The 19,590-nt window shown below is 42.1% G+C and overlaps 1 protein-coding gene across 1 annotated transcript; it reads right to left on the bottom strand.

The window, feature by feature from the left end:
- Nucleotides 1-1,037: 1,037 nt before the first annotated feature.
- LOC138744778 (uncharacterized) lies at nucleotides 1,038-19,572 on the bottom strand. Its single transcript, XM_069901435.1, has 4 exons — nucleotides 18,831-19,572; nucleotides 10,889-11,024; nucleotides 7,551-7,680; nucleotides 1,038-3,992 (listed from the first exon to the last, which is right to left on the bottom strand). The coding sequence occupies exons 1-4, from the start codon at nucleotides 19,472-19,474 to the stop codon at nucleotides 3,907-3,909; spliced, it is 996 nt and encodes a 331-aa protein (XP_069757536.1). The 5' UTR covers nucleotides 19,475-19,572; the 3' UTR covers nucleotides 1,038-3,906.
- Between the last annotated feature and the right edge of the window lie 18 nt (nucleotides 19,573-19,590).

Raw genomic sequence — 19,590 nt, 5'->3', positions numbered from 1 at the left:
GTGTGAAGATATTGTTTTATGGTTTTATTGGATTGTATATGTTGAATACTAATGGATTTGGGGGGTGGGTGGGTAGAGGGGAGAGAGGGAAAGGGGGAAAAAAGGGGAGAAAAGGTCACTGTGTAAATTTAATGAGAAACGTTTGTACATATTTTGGTTGACATGATTCAGTGTGGAAAATAAAATTAAAAAAAAGGCAAATAATTAATATAACTTATCAGATCCACTAATTATATTTATTGTAAAGTACAAGTACCTTCCCTAAAGGTCATTTGTTGTTGATTAACTGTCATGATTCTCGCTCTTGTTCAGAATTCGACTTGAATGGTTGATGTGTGGGTGGTTGGAGTGGTTTCAATGTTGACAAATTTACAATAGTTTGTCACGTCTCCAGAATGGAGGACCATTGCCTTCCCAAGATCGTGTTCTATGGCGAGCTCTCCACTGGCCACCGAGACAGAGGCGCACCTTAAGAAGAGGTACAAGGACTGCTTAAAGAAATCTCTTGGTGCCTGCCACATTGACCACCGCCAGTGGGCTGATATCGCCTCAAACCGTGCATCTTGGCGCCTCACAGTTCGGCGGGCAGCAACCTCCTTTGAAGAAGACCGCAGAGCCCACCTCACTGACAAAAGACAGAGGAGGAAAAACCCAACTCCCAACCCCAACCCACCAATTTTCCCTTGCAACTGCTGCAACCGTGCCTGCCTGTCCCGCATCGGACTTTTCAGCCACCAACGAGCCTGCAGCAGACGTGGACATATCCCTCCATAAATCTTCGTCCGCAAAGCCAAGCCAAAGAAAAGAAAGAATCCTCTAAACTAGTGGTTTTAAAACTTTTTCTTTCCACTCACATACCACCTTAAATAGTCCCGTACTAATCACAGAGCACCTATGACATAGGGATCACTTAAGGTTGTACGTGAGTGGAAAGAAAAAGTTTGAAAACCACTGCCTTAAACTATTGCCACGAGAATGCAGATAGTTGCACAAATTATTGACGTTACCGAAGCACTCGCAATAATAACTGTAATAAATACATATTATAAAAGACACTTTATTTCCACCTATTTTACATGGATTACAATGAGTAATTTGTGAATTAACACGCTCATAAGAACTATGAATATTCCAAGTCAAGGTAACTACTTCATTTTCTAAGAACAACAATAAATCTTCAAGGTATATTCTAAACATACTATTACAAACCTGCAGTCATAGAAATGTCATTCCAGTAAGGAATCAAACCCAAGGAATTTGGTGACATGTGTAATTCATCTTCAATGTTTCCACATGTAATGCACTGAAAGTTATCAAGGGTTTATTAACCCAAAGTGTTCATTTTCTCTCCAGTGCCTGCTTAATGTGCTTTTTCCGGCATTTTCTGTTTCTATTTCAGTTTTTTTGGGCATCCATTTTATTTTTTTTTTAACTACTTACGAAGAGTCAGTGAATGTAAAGGGGAAATATTTTGTTTTATAGAACCACATTGAATAGATGTTTACATGAGTGAGAATTATAGAATCTAAAAAAAGTTCAAAGGAGTTCACAAGCAAATCTGATATGAAAATGTGCTTTAAACATGCCATGGAAACCCTATACATCACATTTATTTTAATTCACCAATTTTATTTAAGATGCCCCACAAACCTGGGATTTTACAACTGCATGACTCTGTCTCAGCATCCCATTGATCCATCACAGGATTCAAGCTGAAACTGAACAAAGTATATAGTCTTTGGATGCAATTAATGGCATCAATTTTTGATTACTGCATTACTTCAATTGTAATGATGAAGAAAAAATCTGTTTAATATGCTTTACATTCATTAATGTTTATCATTAAATACCCAAAACATTCTCACCTGTCGCTTTCTAATTTTAATATGGCAATTGCAAGAGAGGAAATTAATGTCAAAAATTGCAGAAATAACAGTATCAGTGCTAGTCAGAATGGATTCCTTAAGGGAAAATCATACTTCTAGAAATTTTCGAAGATGTGACGAAGATCATGGATTTGGGAGAGCCAGTGGATGTGGTGGACTTTGACTTCCAAAAAGCCTTTGAAAAGGTCCCACACAGGACTAGTAGGCAAAATCAAGGAGCATGGTTTTGGGGGGCAGGGTGCTGAACAAGGATAGAAAACTGGTTAAGAAATAGGAAACAAAGAATTGGGAGAAACAGGTCATTTTTAGGATGGCAGGATGTGACGAGTGGGGTACCACAGGAATCGGTGTTGGGTCCTCATTGTTTATCATTTATGTAAATTATTTGGATGAAGGGATTATTAATATGAGCAAATTTGCAGATGTCACTAAACTGGGTGGCAGTGTAAAGTGTGAGGAGGATGTCAGGAAAATGCAGAGGGACTTGGAGAGATTGGGGGAGTGGGCAGAGGAATGGAAGATGAAGTTCAATGTGAGCAAATGTGAGGTTATCCATTTTGGAGGCAGTAATAAGAGAGCAGAGTATTATTTAAATGGAATCAAGCTAAGGAGTGGGGTAGTGCAAAGGGATCTGGGTGTACTTGTACACCGGTCACTAAAAGCTAGCATGCAGGTTCAGCAAGCTGTGAAGAGGGCAAATGGCATGTTGGCTTTCATAAAGAGGGGATTGGAGTATAGGAGTAGAGAACCCCTCCTGCAGTTGTACAGGACCCTGGTGAGACCTCACCTGGAATAATGCGTCCAGTTCTGGTCCCCAAATTTGAGGAAGGACATACTCGCTATACAGGGAGTGCAGCGCAGATCTACAAGGTTGGTTCCCGGGATGGCAGGATTGACATATACTGAAAGGTTAGAAAGACTGGGCTTATATACGATGGAGTTTAGAAGGATGAGGGGAGACATGATTGAGGTTGATAAGATTATCAAGGGGTTAGACAGGGTGAAATCAGATTACATGTTCCCAATATTGAGAGAGACTAGGACTAGAGGGCATAGTCCCTTTAGGACAAAGATGAGGAGAAATTCTTTTACCCAGAGCAGTGTGCATCTGTGGAATGCTTTGCTGCAGAGGGTGGTAGGGGCAGATTCGCTGGATATGTTCAAAAGGGAGTAAGATAAGGCTCTTGTGGGCAGGGGAGTTAAGGCTGGGAATGGATACCGATAGTGAATGATCAGCCATGATCTGAAAAATGGCGGTGCTGGCTTGACAGGTCAATTGGCCTACTCCAGCACCTACTCTCTATTGTCTAATCAGATTGCTTGGAAATATTTAAAAAATTTGAAACCCAAATATGGTGACTAACAAATTCATTTCACCTGAAGCCAAAGGTAGGTGAATAAATCAATTTATTGATGGGCTTCAGAGAAATGGCAGGTGCAAAACACGACAACCACAGTTTGCATAAAAGATATGCAAATGTTCAGAAGCATGCAGTATGTAGCTGCTGAACATGTTAAATGCAAGAGTTATAATCTGAAATTTGTTGAAGTATTCAAACTATATTGCTCAATTTGGAGAGGAGAAATAGGCAACATTTCTAAAACTGGGATTGAATTTGGTTAAAGCACTCTACAATCATAGCCTTGAACATTGTACATGGCAGGATTCTAAGGAAATATTGACATTTGCCTCAGTATCAGTTTGTCTTGTGCTGTCAAAAACCATGTTATTGCTGCAGGATAAAGTATTTCTTTTTAAAATACAAACTAATATTCTGGTTTATTTGGAAGTTCCAAACTTTAATTAGTGTTCTTTGATTTTTGAATTTTATTTGGTTGAGAATGAATTACAAGTAATTTATTTTTAATCACCATTTGAGGCTTTGTGAATCATAAACCACTATAGCCAAACTTCACCAGAATCATTTACCAATCCTGGAGCTTTTCTCAAATCTTCCTTTCGTTCCATAACAATATGGCGAGTGTATCTTTTTCCTTCGAGGTTAAGACTTTACAGAATTCAGTCGTATTCCGAACCAATAGTAATACTGAGTTCTTCTCCCAAAATGTGAGTTTCATGAAACCATTTATTTGTGTCCAGCACAACTGAAAGGAGAAGGAAACAAAGTTAGCATATCAGCTATACCTTTTCAGCTCATACCACCAATTTACACTTTTAAAAAGTTCGAACGGTTGAAGTAGTCAAGGTGAACTGTCCAGTACACTTCAGTTCATGTGCAACAGAGGTGGTGGTACAAGTAATATCCTCTCAACTCCAGCTGAGTTGCTGAACGAGCACCAAAGCAATAAAAAGCACGTTATTCTGCATATTGTCGACTCTCCCATCAATAAACTGAGCTGGAACAGCTGTTGCTCATGGACGAGGTCAATATGTCTCTTCTTAAAGGCATGAACAATAACACAGCAGCAGATTAATTCTATTCATTTGTCTTCAAAGCCCTTTGCCCTTGAGTTTGCAGTTGAACGTTGAGTCTAACAGTTTGATGTGATGTCCATGGTCCATTGTTAATCAGATTAGAAGTGACTGGGGTTGGAATTTGGTGCAAATACAATCTAGGAAGCAGCATTTTGTCTACAGCTGGAAAAGAGTGAGACTATTAGAATAACTGAACCTGGAGACAGATGAAATGAGGCAAAAGTAAAGACAGCCCTTACCAAAGAGAAGATATTCTCGATGATGTTAAAGATGTGATGCAAGAGGTTAGGAATAACTACAGCGGTAAACACCCTGATCCTGCCCTTAATCGTGACCATAGAAGGGATGTAGTAGCTGAAGAACTGAGTTGGTGGTGAGGATCAATGACAGTGTCCCTCCAGAAAATTTCCATCTTCCAGAAAGGGATATCAGTCATGCAGCACAACATTGCAGAGGCATTGATGAATATAAAAATAATAATAAGCTTCATTTGTTTAACATTTGACTGCAACATCCAATGACAAGTTTATCTACTTTTTCTTTGAAGCTGGATAAACCGTCTTAATTATGGATATACAGTAGCAGGCTTATGAACACCAATGACCTTATTCAGAGAGTTACGCACAGGCTCTTGGGCTGAAATGGCCTGTTAGTGTGCTGTATGTCTAAATTAAAAATTTAATTAAATTTAATAGTGACCAAAGCAAGCTGTGTTAGATAATACCAACTACAACATAGGTACCTTCTGCAAAATTACAATTTGTCCAGCTCAGTCTGTATAATTTTGCAATATTGCATTTAATATTATGAGTTTCAGCCTTGCAGAATATCTCCGACTGGACCTATGGACAACTCTATATATTGTACCTCATTCCATTTCTAAACTAGTGTTTATTTAGGACAGCAATCATTACTTATCCACTAACATGGAAATTATTCATGCAATATATATTTCACTGTTGATAGGACCTGCTCTGCACTTTTCATGAACCTTACATAATTACCTGAACACAGTGCTCTAGAATCTTTTATAGGTGCCTTTAAGTCAAATGCTGTGGAAATTAAAGGCACCTAGTCAGTAATGTGATATCTTGAAACAGTAACATAGTTCAGCAATAGGCAGGTGCATATGGATTTTTAAAAGTAATACTTCGAAAAGTAGATAAATAATCTCATGACACTAACAAAAAAAACTTGCTATTACCATAAATCATGAATTAGCAAACTCCTGGCTGTAATTCTACTATTCAGTATGAAATTGACCACCTCAGTGAACTGAATTCCTGATTGGCATGAATGCACTGTTGAGCTTTCTGTGTGGGTTGGTAAGGTTCACTCTTCGTTCAACAACTTACAAGATCCGGCTGGATGGATGTAAATTATTTAAATTAATTTGCTCCTTGGACACTTGGTTTAGTCTTTTCTCATCTGAAGTAACTCAAACCAGGCTGTTGTTGCAATACTCTCCAACTGCCCTTACACATTGCTCATGTGTGACTAGACAAGCGGCAATTGGATATTCTACTCATTTGTCTTTACAAAATGCCTCTGCGCAAACAAGAGTTACATAAAAGTTGCATCACCAGTTAACTCTTTGTATACTCCAATGCTCACCTTTTAAATCCTCCTGGAAAAACTCTTCAAATCATTCACATTTTCAAACTTCCAATTATTCACAAGAGAAACATAAGATAATGATGGACAATGGGACTGAACTGCTTTTATTTCTCTAGCCTCTCTCCATCCAGTGCAATGCTTGGAGTGGGCCCAATCACCAGGTTCTCAATTGACGATCAGTTAGCTTAGCTTTGCATGTTTTCTCTATTCATAGGTGACCTCAGCAGTATAGTATAAAGTCTAACTGCAGATAGTTACTTTGTGCATAGACATTCAGGACATCAGGCCTCGACTTTTCCTCCCAGAATTCTGTTCTTTATCTCCTTTCTACTTGCATCTTGCCACAAAACACCGAATTTCATGACTTGTTCATGACAACAAATTCTGATCTGACACCTTTGATGCTGGCTATAGCATTGACGGTTAACCATACCCCAGTTCCAACCCATCAAATTTTCAGCTTGGATGTCTAAATCTTCATGCTTCCAACCTGTACCTGAAAGTCCTAAATGCTCTTGCTTCTTCATTGAAAAATCCTACCAAAGGACCCAAACCCATTCTCCTTGAACTTATTTCTAAATCAAAGGTACAGGCTCTCTCTCTGTGGGGTACGTGGAAAATTTCTTTGCTTAATTTTTGTTTGCTACTGCTTCTTCCTTTTATATAGAACTTGAAAGCTTCACTTTTACTTGGAATTTCCACCTTGCTCTCAACGTGAACCTTTTAATAAGCAATCAACACCATCATGACTGTTTCACCACCACACTATCCCAGACTTTCTCACTGTTCTCTTCATTTTCCCCTTCTCTGGAACACAGAGCTGGTTTGATTTATAACTTTCAAGATTATGATGATGGGTCATCAACCTGAAACAATAATGAGTGAACAATCTTGATAAAGTCCAAAATGCTGCCTGCCCATTTCTTTCTGAGAATACTGCCTGATCTACTGAATCCCTTCAGCTTCTCTTTGTTCACTCAAGATTCTAGCATCTGCAGTTTTTTTTTAATGTTACTCTCACCTGAAACATTAACTCTTACTCTCTCTATAGATGCTGTCTGTTCTGTTGAGTATTTCCAGCATTTTCTGTGTTTACTTGCATCAAATATAATCATTTGAGCTCTAACTCATTCATTGTTGGGTAATTCAAATATAATCCTGTATTCAGGGGTCAGCTAACTCCCATTGACAGGCTGCCTTTGTCTTTGCTCAAACTGAGGATTGTACTTGGAAAGTTCACTGTGTCAGTTCTCAATAATGGCACAACTACTGTCAAATCTATGCCATCAGGAGTCAATGGGCAAATTAAGCTTCAACTGACAACCAATCATACAACAACAAATTATTTCCAGGCATGTGGTGACAAGCTTGAACTGTTCAATGTAATCAGATGAGAGTCCAAAACGGTGGGAATACTGGATCCAGGAAAAATTCTGGAATAATACAGTAATTTATACGGGTTACTTTAGACTTTCTTTCAACACTGAAGATACTGGATGGGTAAGTTGTGTTGTTTGTGGAGAGTCATACAGAACAAGAACAGGCCAAATGGATAGAGTCAATGCCTACCATTCATTTACACTAATCCTATGTCAGTCAAACCTACATACTTATTTGGCCAGGATATACAATGGCTTCCAGTGAAGAGCAATCAAAGTAGCATTCAGCAGGGGGTTCCAGCTTCCATTGTTTGGTGCCCCTGATTTGGGCCTGCCAAGATGGATTGTCTACATCGTCAATCTAAAATGGAGAAAAAAACAAGTTTAAAAACAAACATTTTCATTTACATTTAAATACAAGGAAGGAAAATGCCTATGCCAACAACTGTAGGACATAGAATCAAAATTGTACAATACAGATACAGACCCTTCAGCCCATCTTTGCTGACCATCATGTCTATACTAATTTCACCAGCTGCATTGATTCCATATCCCTTTATGCTTATTTAAGGACCTGGCCAGATCGATCTTAAATGCTGTTCATGTTCCTGCATCCACCACCTTCATTCCATCTACTCTGTATGAAAGTTCCCTTTAAACCACCTCCTTTTCACCTTAAACATACCCCTAGTTTTAGATGCCCCTACCATGGGAAACAAACTCTGGCTGCCTAACTTATCTATGCTTTACATATTTCCTCTTTTCTTTCTTTCTTTGGCTTGGCTTCGCGGACGAAGATTTATGGAGGGGTAATGTCCACGTCAGCTGCAGGCTCGTTTGTGGCTGACAAGTCCGATGCGGGACAGGCAGACACGGTTGCAGTGGTTGCAAGGGAAAAATTGGTGGGTTGGGGTTGGGTGTTGGGTTTTTCCTCCTTTGTCTTTTGTCAGTGAGGTGGGCTCTGCGGTCTTCTTCAAAGGAGGTTGCTGCCCGCCCAACTGTGAGGCGCAGCAGTCTTTTTTTCACGAGGCCTGTGAAAAACTCCCAAAAAACAACCGAAGCCTCATTTTTTGATAAAGAAGGCAGCATTTTCAGACAGGGTGGTTTTCAAAGAAGCAATGATGATAATTGCCAACACTGTGTTTAAAGACGAGAAGAATGGAGCCGATGTCATATCCACCCTCTCCGATGTCCAACTGGGGGCAAGTACGACGGTTAGAAGAGTTTCGGCTATGTCCAGAAACTTGTCCGAGCAGCTGGACCAGGACCTGGCGAAGTGCAGGTGGTTTAGCATCCAGTGCGACAAGTCCATGGACAGCAGCAGTACAGCACAGCTGATGATCTTTATCAGAAAAGAAGAACTCCTGACACTACTGCCCCTAAAGACAACTATGAGGGGAGTTGACATCTATAATGCAGTGAAGAGGTTTTTAGCGGAGATAAAGGTACCATTGGAAAAGCTGGTATCGGTGACTACAGAAGGAGCTCCTGCTATGACCAGCTGACATGCAGGTTTCATCACGTACTGTAAAGGTGACACAGACTTCCCAACATTTCTGCATTACCACTGCACCCTTCACCAGCAGGCGATATGTGCAAAAGTGACCGGCTTTGAGCATGTGATGACTCCAGTCGGGAAGATCATAAATGGCATCCGCTCCAAAACGAAACTGCACAGGATATTCAAGGTGCTATTGGAGGAGCTGTCAGCTGAATATGGTGACCTGTTACTGCACACAAAAATCCGATGGCTCAGCAGGGAACAAGTTTTCTAATGTTTTTTGTCACTTTTGGGTGAGATCAAAGAGTTCATGCAATCCAAAGGCGAAGACGCCTCGCTGCTGGAGGACAATGAGTGGATACTTGACCTTGCATTTTTAACGGTCATCACTGGGAAACTAAACCACTTGAACTGGGAGCTGCAAGGCAAAGGTAAGACTGTTGCTCGCATGATAAGTGCTGTAAATGCATTTAAAGTCAAGATCAACCTTTTCTTGGTGCATTTACCTCTGTGCATTCAGTGTTGAAAGACAATGCTTCTGCATCTGATACTTTTTGATAAAGTTGCAGAAAAGTACTCTCAAGTCATAAACAGACTTGGGCATAAACAGTTTAAGAACAGGTTTTGTGACTTTGATCAGCTTGAGCCATGTGTCATTCATTTCCAATCCTTCCATGCAAGTGGACATCACATGCATTGCTGAACAACTAAGTGCAACGTTCAACTTGGATGCTGGACAGGTGGAGATTGAAATTATAACAGACCATTTTGGCCCAGCAGCCCGTGCCGCCCAGTTGACATATAACCCTCGGTACATTTTTGAACGGTGGGAGGAAACCCACGCAGACAGAGGGAGAATGTACTCCTTACAGACAGCATGGGATTCGAATCTCCTGGTGGCTGGCACTGTAACAGCATTGTGCTAACCACAACCATGACATTCTATAATAGACAGGACAGTGGGCAGGTGATGGCCCAGAGGGTGGAGCTGTTTTATCTCCTTGGAAAAAGCAGGTCCCACAGCTCGCCCCAACCAACACACAAACAGGTCCAAAGGCTCGCCCCAACACATTCCACAGCTGCAGCCCACTGCAGGAAGCACAGCTCCACGGCTCGTCTAATCACGTCCCACAGCTGCACCCCATTGTAGAAAGCATAGCCCAACAGCTCACCCCAATAATCCCACAGCTGCACCCCATTGTCGAAAGCAGACCCCCAAGGCTCACTCCAATCAACACACAAACATGTCCCACGTCTCACTGGAGGGACTATCCAATTCTCTAAAATCTCTATAGGCAGTCCACTTTCCCGAAAGGGGGATAGGTGGGGGAGGTTGAGTAGAAAAGCAGAGTAAAGAGAAGATAGGGTGGCAAAGAAAAACAAAAAAAAGATTGTGGCACAAGCATAATATTGGGAAACTAAAAAACAACTTCTGTAGTGTTGTATAAACTGCTGACTGAAGCCCAATTTTGATTTTGGCAACACCACCCATGAAGTGGTTGGTATGAACACAGAGAAACCGCTGAATTCCAGATGGGATGAATCAATACTGTTCACATCAAGGCAGCACGCAACAGAGAAGGACCACACCGAGAGAATGAGGAGCAGAGGAATAGGCTGATCAGACCATGCAGGTGTTTGTGCAATGCTCAAGCCCTCTACAGACCTTCATCTTCTTACCCTATCAGCACAATATTCTATTTGTTTTCCCACGAGGTACATATCTAGTTTCCCCCGAAATGCATGATAGTATTAAATAACTATTCAGTTGAGTGAATTCCACATAACCATCATTTTATCTTGAAATTGTATAATTTTAAAGATCTCTATTAGGTCAGTCCTCACCCTTCTGGCATCGCCACCTTTCTACTCCACTACTTCAATATCCTTTCCAGAAAACTGAGGTCCAATACTGTACACAATACTCATGTATAATCTAACTGTGCTTTGTTCTGTTTAACATAACCCAAATTGAAAATTTGATGAGTTCATTACAATCAGGAAGAATACTATCCAGCAGATAATGTTCTAACCAGCAAAAGAGCTAAGTTTAATTTGTCAATCTTACATGCATATGTGCTCCATGCCCTGGCACTCCCATGAATATCCAGTCCATTTTACTGGATTCGGAAATGGCTGGGATAAAATATGGCCGTTTGTAGTGCTGTCTCAGAATGGTAGCTGCACTGGAATCGCAGTTACTCCTGCAAAATAAAAATAGATTGACATTTAGGTTCTGTCACTCCTCTCACCACACATTTCCTTTATTCTTATGGACAAGAGAACAAATATTTTCATAGCATTATTCACCATACCTGAATTGATTAGAGGTACAAACATTAGTGATAGGGTCCACTGACCTCACACAAATAGGATTGTGTTAGCTCCACTGTGTGTCATGTTCAAACAAAAAAAGCTGGAGCTGCTGGTGCAGACACAGAGAGCAGGCAGCAAAGACATAGCACTCCCCCCTCGAGGTCCAGCAGGCCAGTCTGACTGGCGTCAGCTCCATACAGGCTTTAAACGGCCTGTTAAAGGAGTCAGCGGTGACTTATTTTAAAATTCTATGACAGCTAGGGTCCGTGCTCAAGATGGTGGCGCCACAAGGGGATTGGTGACTCTGCCCAAGAGGAGGACTAGCGCAGGGCATCAAGAAACGGGGAGACCTCCCCCGTTTGAGAAGGAGAAGCTGTTGAGATGGCCCATGGTACGGTGACCATTGCGCAAGACCAGCGAGGGGTTTCGAGGCTGAATAACACACAGTCAGTGGACTGCTGGAGACTAGCTGAAGGGGTACCAGGTATCTGAACTGGAGGCTTTCTGGTCAGAGGCGTACATCTGGAGATCGGCTTGCTGATGGTTCAGACAGTTGATGGTTCAAACTGAAGGCTATGTGGCTGCAGAGGCTGGAGGAGCGCTGGAAGCGAGAGCCATGGACATTCAGTGACCCGGGGGGGGGGGGGGGGGGGGCGGGGGGAGGGCATTCTCCTTTGCTTCTCTTTCTCTGGCTGAAAAGGACACAGGGCAATTTTTGCTGATAGTGAATCTTTGTCTGCCTTACAGTAGAATAAAGGAAATTTTGTGACATCACCATAAAATAATCATGAATCTTGTTTGTACAGTTTAATAAACTATACACTTCTGTTGACAAAAGAGAATGTAAACGCAGGAATCTGGAACAAAATTAGAATTCAGTAGATAAACAGCATTTATGGAGTCAAAAGGTACATGCTGACATTTTAGGTCACGACCCTGCAGTGGGTCTGAGAGGGAAGAAGATTGCCAGTATATCTGGTTCAATCTGTTACCTACCAGCTTCTATCCCACCTATCTCATACTGCTATTAATCAGCAATTCCCTCTAAGTCCGATTCAGGGGTTGCAGCTCGAAAAATTGACATTGACCTTTTGCTGCTACATCTGCTGTTGGCCATACTGAGTTTTCCATTGCTGTTTTCTGACCCTATAGTGTCAATTCTGATACTGAAGAAGCACCGAGGAACTGGATAACCCTAAGATAGAAATGCCTATTTGTCAAAATGTAAAGAAGGGTATTTTTACTTGTCTGCTTCTGTCTATTTATATTATTTTCTGTTCAGAAAGAGGGGTGATAAGTAGAAATTCTGCCCACAGGAAAAAGAATTGCAGAGTTGTATGTGGGGTCATGTATATATTCTGATAATATGTCGACGTGCATTAAATGATAGGGCTACAGTGAAAGAGTAGCGACTGTGCCATGACTGAAAGTTCTTTCAAACAGCTGGCAAATGACAATGCCAAGTGGTCTCTCCCTGTGTTCTATGAGACAATAAACTTCTTAGGGCACTTGAAAAAGGGGCAGAACTGAACCATTCACCCCTTCGAGCCTACTCTGCCATTTAAATAAGGTCATCTGATAATAATAGCCTGTTAGCAAGTTGCAGTACAATTGAAGCATGCTAACTGAAGTTATGTCACAATTTAAAAAAAATTTAAAAGCAAAATATTCTCTTTGTAAACATATTTCCAGTACAGAGCAGGAACCCACCCTATTCTGCATGTAATTTAGCCAGGAGACAAAGTTCTGAACACAGCAACACTCTCTTAGCACCAGTGCCATCCCTCACCCAGATCACTGCCCAAGTATACAACAACCTGGGCAGACTTCTATTTTCTCTCCACCCAAGTTTGCTTACCTCTATTAATTCTATCCATTCCTTCATTAGCTCTAAATTCTATTATTCTTTCACTTTACAAACCATCATGCCATTGTTCACCCTGCAGTAACTTAAGTATCTATAACTCTACTGCCCCTATCCTACCTTGCACTCAATCCCTTTTCCCACTATCTTGTGCTTCCTTACCTACAGTGGCTCATTTGCACTCTTTTTTTAATCCTTAGTTTCTTGCTTCCCACAGCATCGGCACCCTGCTCTCAGATCTACAGCACTCCATTATCCTTCTTCTCATCCAACATTCACTTTAATACATCCTTCATTTTTACTGTTGCTCAAACGATGCCAGTCTGGAGCTGATTTTGCTTTTCCACAAACCATAATCAAAGAAGTTCAAGGTTATTTTGGACTATTCCTTTCCAATTACTAGTATAGAAAGCAAAAACATCAGGAGTAAAACCTGTCTCCACCAGTTACGAATGGTTGAAGTACTGCAAATTATAGCCATACATTTTTGTGAAACATTTTTCCAAATATCAATTTTCGCCTTTGTGTTTCCCACTCATTACTCCATTAAGTTACTTTTAAAGGCCTTCATAGTAACTTGTATTCAACACGTGTTATCAGTTATCGTTCTACTTTCTACAGATGGCCCACTCCTGCATCTATTTCTTGTGTTCTCTTATGTTATATAGTTATCCATCATGACTGTCATCTTGACTCTGTGAACCACTGAATCCTCTATGGCATCACAACTGGCTGATGGAACATGCTGAGTCAAAAACTTACTAGAGCTGAACTTCTTGCAGAAATGATTAGATGATATGTCTATTAAGGGATTCAGAGTCAGTCATGAAGAACATAAAATTAGTCTATTTCCAGATGAAATGTTGGTTTATTTGACTGAACCCAAGCCTTCCTTAAAGCAATTACATTTCTAGTTAGAAGAATATGGACAGGTTTCGTGTTGTAAGATAAATTGGAATAAAAGTGAAGTTATGCCATTCATATGATCATGAAACACTCGGTTTAAGTGGCCAAAAAAATGGGATTAAATATTTGGGGATTAGAGCAGATGACAATTTGAAGAATTTATAAAAATTGAATTATCTACCATTGCTTCATAAAGTTGAAGAGGACTTAAAGAAGTGTATGACGTTACCTATTACTTTAATAGGGAGAGTTAATTGTATAAAGATGAAGATTTTTCCAAGAATTCACTCTCTTTCTAAACTTACCTCTTTTAGTACCTCATAAGTTTTTTAAGGAACTCAATAAATGGATCCAGAAATTTTTATGGAAAAGTAAAATGTTAAGAGTATTGATGCAGAAATTAACATGGAAATATAAATTTGAGGGACTGCAACTTTCAAATTTTTATAATTATTATAGAGCATCTCAGATGCAATTTATTGTGTCTTTTTTTGAGGAAGTGACAAATCCGGCATGGATTAATACAGAATTGGGGAAAACTGGTGAGAAGTCAGCTGCGGCCTTTATCTATAAATGGAGTTCAAGATTGATGACAGGAAATAAAGATACAACTTTGTTGAAGCATTTAATAGATATTTAGGGTAAGTTAGATGGGGACATTGGAATCAAAGGAGACACATCACCTCATACAATTTTGTTTCAGAATAGTTTGATAACACTTCTTGCAAGATAATAAATTCTTGAAATTGTGGTCAATAAAGGAGTTAGACTTATTGAAGATTGTTTATGAACAAGGTCAGTTGATGTCCTTTATTCAAATGAGGGACAAATATGGAATAACTAGAAATATGCTTTTTTGTTACTTTCAAATTTACCCCCCCGTATAGTGAAATGGAAACTCTTGTTAGACAAGGACCAGTATGGAAATTTACTTTTGCAATGTATCTTTTATTGCAAAGAACAACCTATAAACCAGGTCTTTATAAATCTAAACATAAGTGGGAAAAGGATTTGAGCATTACTACTGATGAACAAACATGGATGGATTTGAGTGGAGACTGCATGACCAATCCAATCAATGTGTGATAAAGATTGGTACAGCATAATTTTTTGCATCAATTATATATGCCATAAAAGTTACACAAAATAAAATTAGATTTATCAAATAAGTGTTTTAGATGTGATATAGAGGAAGGTACTTTTTTTTGCATTCTACATGGGTGTGTCCAAAAGTCTGACCTTTTTGGGTAAAAGTAGGGGAATAACTAGAACGAATTACTGGTATTTCATACACACAAAACCCTGATTTATTTTTATTAAGGAACGTGGAAGGGAAAAACCCTAAACTGGAACTTTCGTCAAATAAAGGAAGTTTGTGAAAATAGTATTGGCGGTAGCAAGAAAGCGTATTGCAGTCACTTGGAAGTCGGACTCATGTCTGAGTGTTGACATGCGGAAATTCAAAAATCTAGCCTGTTGCAAAAATTTACTTATAATTTGAGAAATAAGTACAATACATATTTACAAATATGGAGCCCATATATACACAAGATTGTGGGTGAATGTTATCTCTTCTAATCACTGATTCCTATGACATTACTAGACGACGTAGGTAACTACTTAATGGTTGTCCTTGGTGTTCCATAGCCTCTTAGTACAATGCAGTAGTCTTTTTCTTTTTTTTTCTCCCATTTTTCTTTTTTATGTTATTGTATAATATTAACATGAATAAGTAATGAATGATTTATATTATGGGGTTGGGGTTAGGGAGGTTTTAGTTTTATGGGGAGGGGGTGTAACTTATTTGCAGTCAGAGTTCATGGTACTAAAATGATGGAAGAAAATAACTGTAAATACTGGAAACTTCAAATAAAACAGAAAGTGCTGGACAAATCTGGTAAGTGCCTGGGACATAAAACATTAACTGTTTCTCTTTCCACAGATGGTGCCTGACCTGCTGACTTCTTTCACAATTTTCTGTGTTTCTCAGTGAAAGAGTAGGCTCCCTACTCCTATTTCTTTGAATACAATTTTAATAGTTTCCATTCTATTATCCTCCAAGTTCACCAATTTCTGATGTGGCTTCTACAATCTTACAGCAAATCATTTTTTCTTTCAGACTTAAATCAGCAGATATGCAATAATTGGAGGAGCTTATTGTGGAGTTTAGGAAGGGGAGGACAAGGAACCACGCATCTGTCTTCACTAAGGGAAAAGTGGTGGGGAGGGTTAGTACCTTCAAGCTCAGAACCAGCCACTGTGAAGGGGTACAATAAGCCTCAATTTTTCAAATCTAAGGCGATTTGTTAGGTTGTCGAATACTCTCAAACTCACCGAATGTTCTTTAGCCAGAGCTCCTCGTTGGTCTGCCGCCATGGTCACCATCAGATGGTCATCACATATGCTTATCTTAAGGGGGGGGGGTTAGCGGGCTGTGTTCTCCCTTTTTTCTGGCACTCTTCGCCAGTCCTCTGCTTCCCTGGAGTCTGCAACACTTAGTAGTTGCTGCCATCTTGGGCCCAGACTCTGTGGTCTCCAATACCCACTCTCCGAGGGTCCACTCCAGAGGTAGTGCTGCCATGACAGCACTACCATCATTTTATTATTATAATTTGCTGACACGATTATCCATGTGACTGATAATTTCAACACTTTTATCTACTGAGGAATCACTAAAATTCAATTCCTTCATTTCCACCATGCCCCTAAACACGTAGACCAAATCTCACTGCCAAAGCTGCTGTAACGGCAGCACTGCTGCAGACCTGGGGAATATGGAGAGCGGAGACACAAAGCTGTGCCAAAGGGTTCAACTGCCTGGTCCTAATGCCGATGGCTCCATACAGGCTTTAAATGGCCTGCTAAGGGAGCTGACAGAGTTTGCAAGTAAAATCCTGCAACCACAGCATATGTGCCCAAAATGGCATGATGTTTCAGGTCTGACACCTTCAAGACTCTCGTGTTGTCATCACCTTCTTTCTTATCCCATTTCCAAACATCTCAAAAAGAATACTCTGGAATGCAGTAAAAACACAATGCTGGAGAAATTCAGTGTACTTTATATAGCAAAGGTAAAGATACATATCCAACGTTTTAGGCTTGAGCCCTTCATCAAGGTATGAGCAAGATGTAGGCAGGTGCCCAAAGATAAAGATACATAAGCAATGTGGTAAACCATTGTTATACCATGATTTGCTGCTAGAGACCAATCCTACCCATAACCCCTTGCATTGCCACCCTTTTACCTTTGCTCTGAAGGAGGTGGATGATTGTTTGATAGTTAGCTTTTAAAAGCTTGTTTATTTCACCACACAGGTTTTTGTGAATTATTGATGGTACATCCATTTTAATAGCTAAAATTTTCAAATGATTATGGAGCAGTATCTAAAACCAGAGAAACTTAATGAGTCCTCAGATGCCTTATCCCATGGAACCTGTGTTAGTCTTCAAATGGACAAAAGACAGATTCTTCACAATAACCTCTGTCATTCTGGAGTTACCAATTTTCCATTTTGTTAAATCTCTGAATCTACCTTACTCTGTCGAGGAGATTCAGACAATGACTAGAAACTGTCAGGTCTGTACTGAATACAAACTATAGTTCTACCAACTAGACAAGGTGCATCTTATCAAGGCAACGTGCCCCTTCGAGCATCTCAGCATCGACTTCAAGGGTCCCCTCCCCTCCTCTAACCAGAATATCTATTTCCTTACTGTTATTAATTAATATTCCCATTTCCCCTTCGTCATCCCTTGGCCTGACATTACCACTGCCACTGTTATCAAGGCTCTCTATAGCATCTTCATGCTGTTTGGGTACCCTGACTTCATCCATAGTCACCAGGGTACATCATTCTTGAGCAATGAGCTGCTGCAGTATCTGTTGGCCAGAGGCATTGCCACGAGCAGGACCACCAGCTACAATCCCTGGGGTAATGGGCAAGTGGAAAGGGAAAATGCCACAGTCTGAAAGACTATCCTCCTGGCACTGAGGTAATGGGGTCTCCACATCTCCATTGGCAGGAAGTCCTCTCAAGTGCACTTCACTCCGTTCGGTCACTTTTACGTAAGGCCACCAACAGCATGCCTCATGAATGGACTACGCCACCCACCTGGCTAACCTCACCGGGACCCATCCTGCCCCGTAAGCGCGTCAGGCAATCTAAGACTGACCCAATGGTAAAGAGGGTCTGCATCCTCCACACCAACCCCCAGTATGCCTACGTTTCCCGATGGGCAAGAAGATATGGTTCTTGATTCAGGATCCCCCTCGACCACCACCGACTTTCCACACTCTCCCCCCCACTCCAACCTTAGGGGGTCCCCGAACGTGCAGCTGACCGCCCCTTACCTCAGGCTACTCGTGCACCACACTCCCTTCCACCACCAGTTAACAGGCCTCAACTTGATCACGATGTTACGGCAGCCCATCCCAACCTTTGCCACGCAGCTCACTGGCACAGAGGAGACCCCCCCCCCCCCCACCACCCCGGATAGACTTACCTGTAAATGTGTTTGTGTGTCCAGTTGTTTCACTCTCTTTTTCTCACCCTGCAGGATTCTTTGTAAAGAGGAGGGGGTGAATGTGGTAAACCCCTGTTACACTGTGATTGGCCTCCTGAAACCGATCCTAACCACAGCCCCTTGCATTGCCACCCTTTTACTTTGATCAGGCGGATGATTGTTTGATAGTGTCCCAGTCTTTAGCTATTAAAAGCCTGATTCCCTACTCGGCCTTCTGTGGATTGTTGATGGGCCAGCACCGCGTTTCGAGCCTTTTGCCTCCATTTGTGTCACCCCCTGATGAAGGGCTCCCTGAAGGACTGAGTTTCTCCAGCACAGGCTCTGCCACCCAGGCTTCCTCCACCACCACCACCACCACCACACGGTGGAAGAGAAGGAGCCGACTGTTGTCGACACGCACCATCCGATGTACCAGGGCTCAGCGTCGCCCTGCATGCCCACACGGCCGGCCTCCATGCCGAACACATCCCTCAGGCTGCGGAAGTCGGTGTCGTAGGGGAAGAACTGGCACTCGCTGCCGCTGCTGTCCAGGACCCCGCTGCCGCTGCTGTAGATCTGGGAGAAGAAGTGGAAGGTGAAGACGTCGCTGGCCGACCAGTTCCTCTGGCCGTCCTCCACCACCACCGGCTGCATGGTGTAGGCGTAGGCCCGCAGGAACTCCTCGTGGCTCAGGTTGCTCCTCCGCTCCACGGCCGTCACGTTGCTGCAGGAGCGGCAGTCCAACGGCCGGCGGAACGGGTTGCGCAGCTCCGAGAAGCCCAGCACGCAGGCCTCGTTGCCCCGGAGCCAGAGGCGCCGCGCCGCGGGGCCGCCCAGGAGGACCAGCAGGAAGGCCAGGAGGACGAGCGCCGCCGCCGCCCCCCGCCCCTCCTCCTGGCTGCCCGGGCCCCAGCTCCCCAGCAGCTTAGGCACCGACGGCAGCCGCGCGATGTCCCGCTCCGTGAGCCCGGAGCGCAGAGCCAAGGCCACCAAGTCGGCCACCTCTTCCCGCCTCAGCGTCCGAGGCGCCATGATAGGTGGCCCGCCCCCCGGTGGCCGCGTCATGGGTCAGCCGCGGACAAAGACGAGGCGCCGGCCTCAAATCATGCTGTCACCTTCCCCTTTCCGCAAATTCGCTCAGGGAGCGGGGCGCCGTAAGTAGAAGACGCAGAGATTGCCAA

This window comes from Narcine bancroftii, chromosome 10 (assembly GCF_036971445.1).
Source record: "Narcine bancroftii isolate sNarBan1 chromosome 10, sNarBan1.hap1, whole genome shotgun sequence".
NCBI classification, from domain to species: domain Eukaryota; kingdom Metazoa; phylum Chordata; class Chondrichthyes; order Torpediniformes; family Narcinidae; genus Narcine; species Narcine bancroftii.
This window is presented reverse-complemented; position numbering and strand designations above follow the sequence as displayed.